Below are 14,056 nucleotides of genomic sequence, written 5' to 3'. Positions count from 1 at the left end.
GTTGGTGCCTGGCTGGGAACCTGACCATCTGATCTGCATTCTAAGCGTGAGACGCTATACGAGATACGAGATACTATATATCTCCAATTTCGTCTTTGTTCTTGATTGTCTGTTTGAGACACCAATTTAGGCCTCCTTCTCCTAACATGCAATACGTTCGGAGCATCAGCGGCTCAGTGTCAAAGACCTGGAACTCCATAAACCCAGCAACTTTGAGCGGAGCGATTGACGTTATTGTTATTGAGCAGGAAGATGGATCGTTGGCGTGCTCCCCATTCCATGTACGCTTTGGCAAGTTCTCGCTCTTACGGCCATATGAGAAGAAAGTCGAGTTCAAAGTAAACGGTGTGAAGCAAAACTATTCGATGAAACTAGGCGAAGGGGGCGAGGCTTTTTTTATATTCGAGACAACCGATGACATTCCAGAGTCTCTCCAGACCTCTCCTCTGGTGTCTCCTGCAAGTAGCCCTCCCAATAGTTCCACGGAGCAGCTCATCCCCACAGCTCTACCCGAGCCCACATTTCTCGATATCAGTCAGCAAGACAAAAAGCCAAGGTCGAATCATTCATCGACCATAGAATTGTATTCTGCGACTACAGAGGAACCAAGTATCTTTGAAGAGCAAGGACCAGTGGCAAGTTACGGGTCATTTCCTGAGCATCAAGGTCTGAAATCAACCTCAAGATCCTTCCCCAACCCGCGCCTACTACCTCCCGCAGCTCTAGAACGGTCAGCTTCGGAAGAGGTTCTCTCAATATCTGCAAGAGATCATCTGCGCGCTTTCGAATCGGCGCGCCTGATGAGCGCACCATCTTCATTACCCAAGGACACGCTGCCGATAGACAGAGAGCCGAGGCCGTCATGTCCGCCATCTCTACAGCCAAGGGAAGCACTCAATCGTGCAATGACGCTTTCCCAAAAGCTATCCTCCTCCAATATAAGATCGCGGGTGACTGATAGTGGAGATTTGATGCTTGACATGACTGGATATAAGTCTAGTGAAGATGACGCTCTTCGGGCCGAGGTGGTGGCGCGGAAGATTCTTTCGGAAGAATTGGAGGGTAACTATGATATTGGCTCTCTGATAGGCACTGATGAGCATGGCAATCTATGGATTTACAGCAGTGAAGAAGCTAAGGAAGCAGCTAACCGAAGAGCTACCACACAGGGTCTTGGCCCAACAATTCTCACTAGTGACGCTGCATCAGACCCAGGATATCACAGCGATAGTGACCAGAGCTTGAATAACTCGCAAGCACCGAAACTTCATCATCGAAGTCAGTCAGCAGGAGCCAGAGAAAGTCCCGCGCCAGTCTCCAGTCCCACGGAACAGAGCCGAAACTATGCAAAGACACTCAGGCTGACAAGCGATCAGCTTAAGGAACTCAAGCTGAAACCAGGGGAAAACCCAATGAGCTTTACAGTGAACCGAGCAACGTGTCAAGCGTATATGTACTACTGGAGTCATGATGTGCCTATTGTCATATCAGATATCGATGGGACAATCACCAAATCTGATGCACTGGGCCACGTGCTGAATATGATCGGGCGAGATTGGACACACATCGGAGTCGCCAAGCTCTACACGGATATCGTGACCAACGGATACAACATATTTTATCTGACAAGTCGTTCCGTTGGGCAAGCTGATACAACTAGAGCCTATCTCAATGGAGTGGTACAAGATGGGTACAGGCTGCCAAAAGGGCCAGTCATTATGAGCCCTGATAGAACCATTGCCGCTCTTCGACGTGAGATCTACTTACGAAAGCCTGAAGTCTTCAAGATGGCTTGTCTCCGCGATATCCTCAGTCTCTTTCCTGGCCGAAGCACTCCATTTTATGCTGGTTTTGGCAACCGGTTTACAGACGCTCTAAGTTATCGAACAGTTAATATTCCATCCACCAGGATCTTCACCATCAACTCAAACGCAGAGGTCTCACTTGATCTGATGAGTCTCAATAAGTACAGAAGCAGCTACGTTAGCATGCGCGAGCTGGTTGACCACTTCTTTCCGCCGGTCTCGCTGCTCGTGAAGGAAGGCGGGGAGGACTTCACCGATTTCAACTACTGGCGCGATACCCCACAGGGCTTAGATGATTTTTCCGCTACCGACAGCGAAGAGGAAGAAGTTGAAGTAGATGAGGAACTGGAAGAAGATGCCAATGGCTTGGGAGAAAGCTATCTTAGTAGAGACTCTATCGATCAGTTAACGCTGGAGGATTCAATCCGAGATTCCCTTGAAATTGATGGTCCTGCTATCACTGAGAAAGATGATGATTTGGCAGGCGACTACCTTGGTGAACCCACTCCAGCCATTAAGAAGAAACTCTCAGGCGTCGCATCAGATAGTTTTTCAAACCCGTTGAATTCCCAAAAAGACCAAAAGCAACAGAGAACGCAGAGGAAATCATGACTGGAGCGGGCGAAGACTGAGTTACTGGCATTAGAGTTGGATGAACCATAGAAATAGAAACCTCAACAAGTTTGAAAGTGGGAACATGACACCGTAAGCAGTGCAACCTGCCTGACTGCTGTCTCATCCAGCTTTGCCAAACCCGGAGATCGACCTGAAGCTGAATTACGCCATTTGTTTGAGGATTGTATTCGGCACTGTTCATCAGTTGATAGACAAACTGGCGAGACAATCTTCCATGATCTGGAAAAGTTGTTGCAATAGGCGCGTGAAGGCGTGCATAAGCTGTTCAGGCATCAGACTGCAGATTACAAAGATAGCGGCCACTGGATGGTGCAACCATATTTAGCGGTCCTAAACACCTTGTTTGAAGGGGAACAATTGCAGGAAGCGGCTCGAAGAATGATGAGCGACAGTGTCCCACGCTCGGGCGGCACTAGGTGTTTGCCTGTGTGTGATTTTTTCAGGAGCTACTCCGTCCAGTAAATCAACAAATGAATCCAAGAAAGGGAAGATCTGACTTTCTCGCTAGATAGGTCGAAGCGCGCAGTAATGAGCTACTTGAGCGTTTCTATACGGGTTCAGACCCTGTACTACGTACAGAGTACATCTGGGTGAAATGGACGTCCCTCGACGAAGGAGGGCCACAAAGACTTGTGTCAAGGAAAGCCCAGAGGCGCAATTCCGAAGGAACCCTCTATTCCATTCGTCTGGAACGCGAGAGAGCACTTGTTAATTGATACTGCTCGAAATATAAGTGAAGACTGGCGAAGCAGCATACAGGACCCCAAGGACTGCGAAGGAAAATTTTCTCACCCGGTCGAAAGCTGTCTATCAATTGCACTGGAAGCACCAAACTAACAGGCAATCACACTCGGTTCGTAGAAAAGAGTCCGCGATGGACATTGGGAGGCCCTCCAAAATATGTAGAACGTCGGTCTCGTTGCTTGAATTGTCTATCAGAGGGTAGACCAGGTACAGCACGATTTGTCCCGTTGATGTAACGATCCCTTGGACTTATAGAACGAGGGCATCGACCTTTGAGAAGAACTAGGGGAAGTTACAGGGAGACACCAAAGCGCGTCCTTCAGCTAATACACTACATCAGTAAGCGGCCGTTTGTGTCAATTTCTGATCTTCCCTTCGTACCTAAAACGAAGTCGGAAATCAAACGGCAGCGTATCGCGTAAGCGACTCTGGAAGTGGTGGATGACTGCGAGCAAAGGCGAGGACTAGCAAGCGATCAGAGCGATCATATAATGTTCTGAGAGTGAGACAGTTGGGGACATTGTTCATAAGCTGCCCTGTTGTCAAGAGCTCGTTGCCTTGGCGTGCTGCTGGTGGAAATGCGTTAGGGATGGACGAAATCTGCGTTGCCTAGAGGTGCCTAGAGGTACCTACACTACTGATTTCTGCCTGCTGGTACCTGCTGCCACTTACGCCGGTCGTCTGCTGCCTCGAGGAGTGCAGGCAACACTGAGTCGCGACCACGGGAAGATAAAGGTACAAGAACTGTACGTGGTATCTCGTAGAGAGCCGCGCGCCCCTGGGGGAGGAATTCATTCTTTCAGATCATTCGTAGCCCAAGGCTTTAATACTTATGGGCATATCTCAACCGCAATTGGAATCTCGGGTGATATTGGGAAGGGAGGTCCGCAAAGGGGGACCCCGGGATCCAAGATGAGTTCTATCGTCTAAAGTAGTTAGATAAGACAGATGGGGCGCGAGTGGGGGTGGGGGCCGACGGTGAGGCTCAGGGAGCAAGTGAGCAGCAGAGGTTAGTCACCAATCGTCCGGGGCCCGCAGCAGAAAACTCGGTGTAACTGCCTAGATTAGTCGTAACAATTTTTCTACTCAGCCAAATCTGGTTTCGTCCTAGAGGGTGGAGGAAGGCTGCTTTAACCTGCGCTTTAGGTCTTGTGGTGCTGTCGAGGAGGGGAATGAGTGAGCGAGGCCAAGGCGCGCGTCGAGAGCCTGTCTCATAGGGAATAGGGGTATCCAGGCGAAGTGATACACCGAGGACATGCCTCAGCGCGTAGAATACTATTGTAAAGAAGCCATCTTGCTTGTTGGTATATACATATGCCAAACCCTGACAGAAGAAGAAATCTCAACGTCAAGCAACCTGTCCACATTAGGCCACAATCACGTCACACCCCACGACATTGTGAATGCCACTTGTATTAATCTTTCACCGTTCGCTGCAAAAACGTTGCTAGAGCAAAAACTGGATCGATCACGGAGCGATTCGAACGCTCAATCTCCTTGTTGGAGTCAGTTGACAGTAGATCAAAGAGGAGAAGATTACTGACTGGTGCCGAAAACCAGCGCCTTAACCATTAGGCCACGCGACCTTGAAATAAAATTCCGACTGTTAGTCATATATATAAATTAATAGTTGGAGGAGTCGGAAACTCAAGGGTGATAACACAACGACCTCGATCTCTTCTTGCTTAACATCTTATCCTTCTAGTCTACTTCTATCTCTGGTGACTTAGTAATCTTCCAATAATCAAGCATAGAGCTCCGCTAATGTTTTGGGCAGTCTGAACTGTGGAATTTTTCTTGCGCTTAAAAGCATTCTGTGAGGATTCATTTAATCTCCCACTCATCTCTTGTTCGAACCTCTGGAAAGAATTGTCAAGAATTTCTCAGGAAAACTCTTAGCGAGCTCCTGCATTACACAGCCTGGCTGGACAGGTTCGAGGAATGGGACTGATACAAAGAATGTGCTGGTTCGAAGAATGTACCAGTTCAGAGTGGTTCCCTAAACGGACACGCTGATCGTGGAAACCGGACGCTATGGCCGCAACAACAAAGAAAGAAGTTCATTAAGATGATTATAGATACGCGGTTAAGTACACTGAACTTGTTCAATGGTAAAGCGCGGCTATTGTGAAAGAAAGGGATTTAGGCAAGAGCAGCGCCAGTGGGGAGTGGATAACGAAACCGGCCGCAGTGGTCCAAAAGTTGACTTGTTAACATGGTTGTTGAACTGGGGCAGGATCAGTTGAGTATATAGATGGGTTTTGGGGTTTGAAATGGTCCGTTTGCTGGCATCGTGTTTGGGGATATAGCGATGGTTCATTGGCAAGTCTGGAGTAGCTCTGCCGCCAGGTTTTCAGACAACAGGCGACGATAGACTGCGTTTTGCTATTCACTTGACATGAAAAGCAGCCTGACATCCAGCCTGGTAAGCTTGCATGCAGCAGCAGCTTCATGACTGTTGTTTGCTATCAGCATACTGACAAGGCTCTAAGGGAGGGAGTTACTTGTATATTGGTACATTAATAGACCATAATATTCATCTGTTTCCCTAAGCTCCTAGTCTTAATCAAAACACCTCTCCTCACTAAATAATCGTCACAGTCCGTTCCCTCCAGCCCTCCATACTAGCCATCTCTCGCCTCACCTTCGCCTTATCACTAAACGCCGTCCGCAACTTCTCCCACAGCCCCACCCGCCTATACACCCCGTCGTTCCCTGTAGACTTTAGCACCAAGAAAACCATCTCTTCGTATATTCTCCGCATGCTTTGTATACCCCAGTCCTCTCCGCTTTCGTCTGCCTCTTGATCCTTCGGCAACGCGACCATAACACGAGATCGTAAGGACGCGGATAGTAGTGAAAGGAGGACAAGAGCTCGGTCAAGTTTGGTGTGCTGATGCCTTTACCGTTATGGCCTAATATGGTTTAGGTTTTTCCCTTTGGCTGCTGCGTACCTAAGTCTCTGTCTGGAGTCTGGAGGAATATATAATAATTATTAGGTAGCTAAAGATACAAGCTCAGTGCCATCAGTGGAAATCGCAGTTATTCCGTCAAATAACAACCATACTAATATGATGAGACAAGCAAATTTAAACCATCCTCCGTACTATGATCATATTTTCAGCTTGATTCGTTGTAGATAGTAAGATTTCATTAGTTACGGACAACTTAGCTACGTATTCTGGTATACGCTAAGAGATCTTACGGTTACGTTACTTTCTAGCTCACTTTGATGGCTCTCCTAGGATTAATTTAAGAGGGCCTCTTCCCGCTAAGTAGTGTACTACGGCTACAGGCCTAATTTTTCTACCCCCCCTGCTGAAAAGATTAGTATTAGTACAAAACGTACTATATAGAATTAGGTATAGATGCCTGACAAGTGGCCTAGATAGGACTAGTCTCCAAAATCAAGTTTTTACATTCCATTGGCATCTGTAACTGCTTGACATTGTGTCTACACTACTAAAGCAGCTTCTTAAGAGATAGTCAAAAGATACAGCATCCTATGAAGCATCTAATAGCGCCGTCATATCATCATGCTCATTGATATTTATACAGAATTAGTAGAATGCGTACAGAGTGATATGAGTAGTATTTGCATGATGAGCAAAATTCGTGCAAAATAGTAACAGGGATGCTGACAGGGTGGGGCGTGTAAAAAACATGTTTGTAAGATATTTTGACCAGGGGGGGGTAGAAAAATTAGGCCTGTAGCCGTAGTACACTACTTAGCGGGAAGAGGCCCTCTTAAATTAATCCTAGGAGAGCCATCAAAGTGAGCTAGAAAGTAACGTAACCGTAAGATCTCTTAGCGTATACCAGAATACGTAGCTAAGTTGTCCGTAACTAATGAAATCTTACTATCTACAACGAATCAAGCTGAAAATATGATCATAGTACGGAGGATGGTTTAAATTTGCTTGTCTCATCATATTAGTATGGTTGTTATTTGACGGAATAACTGCGATTTCCACTGATGGCACTGAGCTTGTATCTTTAGCTACCTAATAATTATTATATATTCCTCCAGACTCCAGACAGAGACTTAGGTACGCAGCAGCCAAAGGGAAAAACCTAAACCATATTAGGCCATAACGGTAAAGGCATCAGCACACCAAACTTGACCGAGCTCTTGTCCTCCTTTCACTACTATCCGCGTCCTTACGATCTCGTGTTATGGTCGCGTTGCCGAAGGATCAAGAGGCAGACAAGCGGAGAGGACTGGGGTATACAAAGCATGCGGAGAATATACGAAGAGGAGGAAGCGCTGGACCTCTGGTCGGCGATGATGCAGCAAACGCCGTCCAGCAATCCCGCGCCTTCTGAAGAGCTACTGTCATTGAGCAGTTGCCTACTGCCACTCTTAGACCTAGGTTCTGATTCGCTACGTCTAGGCTTGGACATCGTTGAATCGTATATTTTAATCTCACCAAGGACGATACTCACCCCTCCGTTTCTCGGACCTCTGCTCTCATCACTGAGCGATAGTGAGGGGGAGGACGTCGAGATACCACTACAGCAAGGAGAGGGAGGACTTGACGCCGGTGAAGCGATGCGCATGGCCGAGGGCGACGGAGATGAAGATGCCGAGCCGACGATGGAGGATGTCTTCGGAGATGAAGGAGGCGGTGCTGGTGGTGGGAGGCGAGGCGAGGATGAGGATATGCTGGATGCGTGATTCAACACATCATCTTGTGTGGCACGAATGGGTGAGGCGGAGTTGAGGTGGTTACACCCTTCGAGGCCCAGTATCTGCACATGCTGGCGCACCATGGTCATCAAGGCATTTCAGGCGTCAGCACTATCAGAGAAGGCTATCTAACTATGGAGGGCGTTTTGATTCGTAAGCATAGAGGCAGAGAGCCGCCGCCAGAGAAGAACTCGCTTCGACCGCCGATGGCTCGGAGAATCATTCCGCACTCAGTCTGGTGATTCCATCACTCGTCAATGCCGGTACACACATCTTCCCAACCAAAATGGGATCTACCACAGAGGCCTGCCTCATCGTGCTCAAAGCAGTCCCAGCGCAGCAAAAGCATTAACCACCGCGCCGTCCACCCTGCTCAACCACTCGTTTCGAAAGGTGTCCGACCCGCCAACCCCAGTTATAACGCCCTCAATCGTTTCCCTTACACAATCCCGCATGTTGATCATACTCGTCGGATCCACCCTCGCCACCTCTCTCTTCCGTTCCTCCTCCGGCGCCTCATTTTGTTCTGCCCATTCACCCGTCGGTCCAGATGGCTCGCTGGCATTCCATGGCTGCCATAAATAATCGCGCTTGGTCTCTTCAGGTGCGTCTTCGCCGAGCTCGGTGATGATGTCGGTCCAGATGCTCAGCATGGATTGCAGCTGCTCGAGCATGAACGCTGGAGGCGGTTTGCTGATCGAGAAGAGATTCGTGATAGCCAGAGCGTGGAGTTTCTTGCGGTAGACATCACCAATGTTGTCGAAGTGCGTGATCCATTCTGAGATGAGCCATGTGACTGTTCTATCGCCGCCAGCGGCAGTGACTGCTTCGAGGAAGAGATTGGGACTGATGAGGGCTAAACGTGCAAGGACCGAGAAGAGCTCCGTTTCGGTGGGACCGATGATCGCTGGCGTCGGTCGGGAGGGTCGTGGGTCCTGGTGATAGTCGTATGCTTCTTTGAGTAATGATAGGAAGGATTGAAGGAAGGATGTCTCAATGGTATTCGAGATGAGGTGCTGGGCGGCGTGGAGCTGCATTGCTTTGTTGGGAAAGTGGCGAGGTACCGACAACGTCTTGATAAGTGTTTCCAGTAATTGAGTAATTCGAGGAATCTCCCGTCGCGGCGAACCAATTCCAGTGTTCTGGCTGCCGATCAACAAGCTCAGTGATGAGAGCAGAGGTCCGAGAAACGGAGGGGTGAGTATCGTCCTTGGTGAGATTAAAATATACGATTCAACGATGTCCAAGCCTAGACGTAGCGAATCAGAACCTAGGTCTAAGAGTGGCAGTAGGCAACTGCTCAATGACAGTAGCTCTTCAGAAGGCGCGGGATTGCTGGACGGCGTTTGCTGCATCATCGCCGACCAGAGGTCCAGCGCTTCCTCCAATAGATATACCAGCGATTCGGAATTTGGCTGGACCGAGTCACGGATGAGAGGAATGATGTCCGACTGGTACTTCAAACTCTGCTTGGTCAAAGCTGTAGTGATGGCTGTGATCATGGTCAGGATGGCTTGTTTCATCAGATGTTCGTCGCCGCTGGCAAGCCAAAGTGTGGGCAACATTTCCATGATACTATTGGAGAACGGCTCGACATGAGCCTCCATTTTGTGCACCGCGACGCGAACTGTCTCTAGAAGTGCCATTTTGGTGTCGACGAGCTCCGTCTCTCGAATTAATACCATGAGGCTTTGAAAGATTGTGGTCGCATAAGGCGCGAACTCATCATAGGCAAATTCGAAGGGCTCCAAGACAGGTCGAAGCTGCCGGCCTGCGGTGACACGAACTACTTGATCGTTCAACTCATCAACACCGAGTAGCCGCGCAAATACTTGGTAAACGATCGGCTTGTTCATCGTCTCCGGTATGACAGGCGTCCACTGCCCAAGTAGAATTGCAATTCGACGACGGAGGAGGTTGTATTGTGGACGTGAGAGCTGAGATTCAGGTAGCAAGGTCGATTTGAGAAAGTCGTTGAAGTCGAATTTGTCGTTCAGGACTGGAGCTGCCAGTCCCACAGCAGTGTACAGGGAGTCTTTGAGGAACACATCGTTGTTGTCTAGCGATGCGTAGCGATAGAAGACTTCGAGCAACCTTGGGACCAGCACTTCCTTGTAGTTGATCATGAGGTCTAGGAAGAGTTTCTCTGAGCATGACCGAAGAGAAAATTCCCACGCTTCCGTAATCTCCTCTTCTCGCTTCTCCCATTCGCTTGGCTCCTCCTCCCACTCCCGAAGATCAGACGGTCGAAGCACGAAGAATTGGGTGATCAGAACCTCCAGTACCTCCAGTACGAAAGAGTCAACCAAGATGTCGGATTTAATGAGGTCGACTGACTGCTTCCGTTCTTCTTTGTCTTCAGCATGCTGATACTTGAAAGTTTGGACAGGATTAAAGGCCAGCTTCAGAATGGCTCGAAACAGAAGTAGTCCCTTCAATGCTAGTCTTTCCAGCGGGGGTATCTCATCAACCCTTTCCCCGGATTCCCGCACACTCCAGTCCCTCGAAGCATTTGTAGACATTTCGTCCACGCACTGCTTACCCAAGGTCTTAACGAGACTCCAGTAGCTCTGAAGGAGATTGACGCAGCCAGGGAGGAGGGCAAAAGCTGCAGGGTGAGTTCGCGCCATTTCCAGATGTAGCTTCGAGAGCTGCAGGAGATGCTTCATAACGATTTCCTTGGAGGGCGATTCTCCTTCCTTGATCCGATCGGATTGCGCGATTGACCAGAATTCCCCTAATTGCTGCTGAAGGACCACCCAAAACTGCTCCACGTCCTTGTCTCGATGAGGATGCTCAAAGCCAGCAATGATGAGGCGTCTGATAGTCTTGAGCGCGCAGTAGCTCACGACCATGCTGTCCGTGGTGAAGGGTCCACTGTCCTGTCCGTTCTGAATGAAGGGTATCCATCGATATGAATGGCCTGCATAGAGAGTCCCAAGAACGTGAAAGAGTTCCGGCGCTGCTTGTCTAAGGCTGGTTCGGGAGCGCTGCAGTCGAGCGGTAGCAAGTTCTTTGATGATCTGAAGCGTCAGATTGAGGACGTTGGAAAGATTTTGAGAGCTTGGGAGAGGCTGCCGAATGTGATGGATGAGAAGCGTGATGATGTCAGGCCAGTCATGAGGAAACTCATATCTCACAATCTTAGCAACCATGAGAGCATTTTGAAGCGCAAGCTGAGGCACTGGCTCGCGTATCCCAGCATCAACAGCCTTGGTGCGTATTTTGAGCTTTTCCTGCTTGCTGATGACATGGGAGGATGTTTTGCGCCAATACTTATCGATACCATTTTTGAGTTGGATGATGGCCTGAAACCGGATATTCTGGTGGTAGTTGAGATTAGCATACACGTCTTGGAGGGCAGAGTAATAGCCGGCGTGGGTCTCCCAATTCGACAGCTGTTGGGTAGCAGTCTGGATGAATTGTGCATTCGGTCCTGAGGCACGCTCCAGAGTTCTGAAGACGAGATTCTCAGTCATAGGGCTCGCTTCTCCCGCGGCCTCGACCGTGAAATGAGGCATCTTGCCAGCCAGGGGATGTTCCAAGATTTAAGAGATACCAAGATGCTCAAGATGTGGGCATTCAGCGCTCATCACAAGTGGCTAACAGGACAAGCAATGCGTCGCTAGGAGCTCTATATGTGGATTATCACGTTCCTATGGGTACTAGAAGAAATCATGGTGATGTTGGCATAAGCATTGGGCCTTATCTCTGATGGTCTTGATGGTCTTGATGATCTTGCTGCCTGGTGCGTGCATCCATGGAAGCCAGAAGTCAAGAGCATTCCACAGCAATGTGCTTTCTTCTTCTTCTAGTTATTCTTTCTTTTTCCGGGTCCTCCTTCACTGTCAAGGCGATCTTCTTCGCGGCCATGCGGTGCGTGTCAGTGGCAGTGGTTGCTCCGGGACAAGTTCGGCTGATCATCGCGGCCGCCAGCCCGACAGCCTCAGCCGAGGTTGTTTGCTATTGAACTTAACCAACTTAGTATTTACTAAGTACTACGTAGTTAGTAGTAAGTAGTATTCAGGTATACCCACTGCTGTTGCATTCCTCGAGTACAGTCTGACCATGCAGAGCAGGTAATTCTGAAGCCGCTGAGACATTTCACTCGACGCAGCATGATACTGTAATGGCATCAATCAATTTCGCAGCCGCTCAAGAGCGTGTGCTTGCGAGGCGCGCTGCTAGAGAAGCAGCTGAACGCGCTCGTCTTCAAGCCCACCAGTCGCACGCATTCCCTTCCACAATCTCTAGGCTACCCCTCCCTATAAGCCGAGCTTCAGGCCCACTACAGTCGCTCTGGACGATTTTGCAAGGTCGAGAAGGCACGAGACCGGCATACCGTGTTGGCCAAGTTGATGCTGAATTGCTGGATGAAGAGCTTCTTGACCTGCTCAAAGGCCAAGCGGGGGAAGCATTGAAGTACTTTGGGACACACCTTGCTGATGATTGGTCGCAAGAATTATTATTGGCCTTGCGGGCCATTCTTTTCAAGCTTTCAATATGGGACCACGATGCCTCGTACGGTGCTGTGTTGCAGAATCTGCGGTACACGGATGCGCGTAGCAAAAGCCTCGTTCCACCCCGGCCATCACGCTGGCAGAAGAGTTTGTATGGAGCTCTCACAGTGCTCGGGAGATATGGCTGGGAGAAATGGGAAAGCTGGCTGCTGGATCATGGCGCTGGCTATTCCACTCCCTCCGACCCCATGCAGCTTGCTGTGCGCCTGACCTCATGGCTATCTACAGCTCACTCTGTCGCCGCGTTCCTCTCTTTTCTTGTCTTTCTGGTCAACGGTCGCTATCGGACTCTCACTGATCGCCTTCTCCGACTTCGGCTCACTCCTCCTTCGACCCAAGTCAGTCGGGAGGTTTCCTTCGAGTATCTCAATAGACAACTTGTCTGGCATGCATTTACCGAGTTCTTGCTCTTTTTGCTGCCTCTGGTAGGCATCAGTCGGTGGCGTAGATGGCTTGGTCGCGCATGGAGAAAGACCAAACTCGCGCTTCGTGCCTCCGGCGATGACGTTGACGCGGATACAGTGCTAGAGAAGAGTGGACCACTAGCACATCTTCCTGAGAGCACCTGCGCCATCTGCTATCAGGACCAGAACCCCGTCAACACGTCGGAGACAGAACTCTTGGGCATGAACGCGGGTGCTAATGGCATGGGAATGACAGGTTCAGCCACTACCGATATCGTGAATCCTTACCAGACTGTTCCCTGTGGATGTGTTTACTGCTTTGTCTGCATAGCTACAAAATTGGAGGCTGAGGAGGGAGAAGGCTGGACCTGTTTGCGTTGCGGAGAAGTGGTCAAGATGTGCCACGTCTGGAATGGGGACGTCGTGATTGTGAAAAATACAACGTCTACAGGGAAGAAAAAGACCGTTGGCTCTGTCAGTAACGACCAAAATGGTGAACTCGAGGACGAGCTGAACGAGATGGAGCCCTGGCCAGAAGAGGACGGTCTCGAGAACATGGGGGTCACTAGCATGTGGTCAGGCACTGGTAATGCACCTATGACAGATCTGAAGGACTCTCTTGCGGATACTGGAGAAGGTTGAGCAAAGCTACATAGTTACACCAGCCTTTTTTAGGCTACTTTAACGAACTTGGTCTAGCCATTCAACCCTAGGCTCCCCCCTCAACAAGTCTTGCGAGTTATAGCTGTATGCAGACGAGACGCCTAGGCAGGGGCGGCAGTGGTCATGGCCATGCTGACAACCAACAAACGCTCTTCACAACCCGCGGTTCGACTTCGTTGCGAAGCCACTAGAATAGTGGCTGAAATGATCCCATCATCTCACCCACTATTTTTCTGCAAGGGGACTTCGAGAACAGTGAGATATTGGTGATTTGAGTGGGAAGTTGGAAGATCAACCGGGAGGTGAACAGGGCAAGCGAGGATCTGGTGGAGCGGAGGCGGAGTGAAGCACACAATACAGGTAGAGTCCTCCATGTCTGTCTGGCACTTGTTACCAAGATTGAGATGCTTAAACCAACCCAGTGAGTTGGCCTGAGATCTGTGTCAACTTCAGCCAGTACTACTAGTACTAGCATCATGACGTCTCTCAGATTTGGTCGCTCTTGCCCACAGCTGCACCTTTAATCCTATACGCAGTGAACCACGCACCCGAGAAGCTTGGCATCGACGTCTCTTTTCAACTTCTTCCAGTCCA

The 14,056-nt window shown here is 49.5% G+C and overlaps 4 protein-coding genes across 4 annotated transcripts; 3 read left to right on the top strand and 1 right to left on the bottom strand.

The window, feature by feature from the left end:
• Positions 1-146: 146 nt before the first annotated feature.
• On the top strand, positions 147-2,417 carry EPUS_01032 (uncharacterized protein; the record flags this gene model as incomplete). The annotated part of the gene is made up of 1 exon (XM_007806945.1): positions 147-2,417. The coding sequence occupies one exon, from the start codon at positions 147-149 to the stop codon at positions 2,415-2,417; it is 2,271 nt and encodes a 756-aa protein (XP_007805136.1).
• Positions 2,418-7,422: 5,005 nt separating this feature from the next.
• Positions 7,423-7,863, top strand: EPUS_01031 (uncharacterized protein; the record flags this gene model as incomplete). Its single annotated transcript, XM_007806944.1, has 1 exon — positions 7,423-7,863. One exon carries the CDS (start codon positions 7,423-7,425, stop codon positions 7,861-7,863), a length of 441 nt encoding a protein of 146 aa, XP_007805135.1.
• A 332-nt stretch (positions 7,864-8,195) lies between these two features.
• Positions 8,196-11,396, bottom strand: EPUS_01030 (uncharacterized protein; the record flags this gene model as incomplete). The annotated part of the gene is made up of 1 exon (XM_007806943.1): positions 8,196-11,396. The coding sequence occupies one exon, from the start codon at positions 11,394-11,396 to the stop codon at positions 8,196-8,198; it is 3,201 nt and encodes a 1,066-aa protein (XP_007805134.1).
• Positions 11,397-12,004: 608 nt separating this feature from the next.
• EPUS_01029 (Peroxisomal biogenesis factor 2) lies at positions 12,005-13,441 on the top strand (the record flags this gene model as incomplete). Its single annotated transcript, XM_007806942.1, has 1 exon — positions 12,005-13,441. The coding sequence occupies one exon, from the start codon at positions 12,005-12,007 to the stop codon at positions 13,439-13,441; it is 1,437 nt and encodes a 478-aa protein (XP_007805133.1).
• Between the last annotated feature and the right edge of the window lie 615 nt (positions 13,442-14,056).

Source organism: Endocarpon pusillum (genome assembly GCF_000464535.1).
Source record: "Endocarpon pusillum Z07020 unplaced genomic scaffold scaffold6441, whole genome shotgun sequence".
NCBI lineage: Eukaryota > Fungi > Ascomycota > Eurotiomycetes > Verrucariales > Verrucariaceae > Endocarpon > Endocarpon pusillum.
The sequence above is the reverse complement of the archived record's forward strand: the minus strand, read 5'-3'. Positions and strand labels throughout refer to the sequence as shown.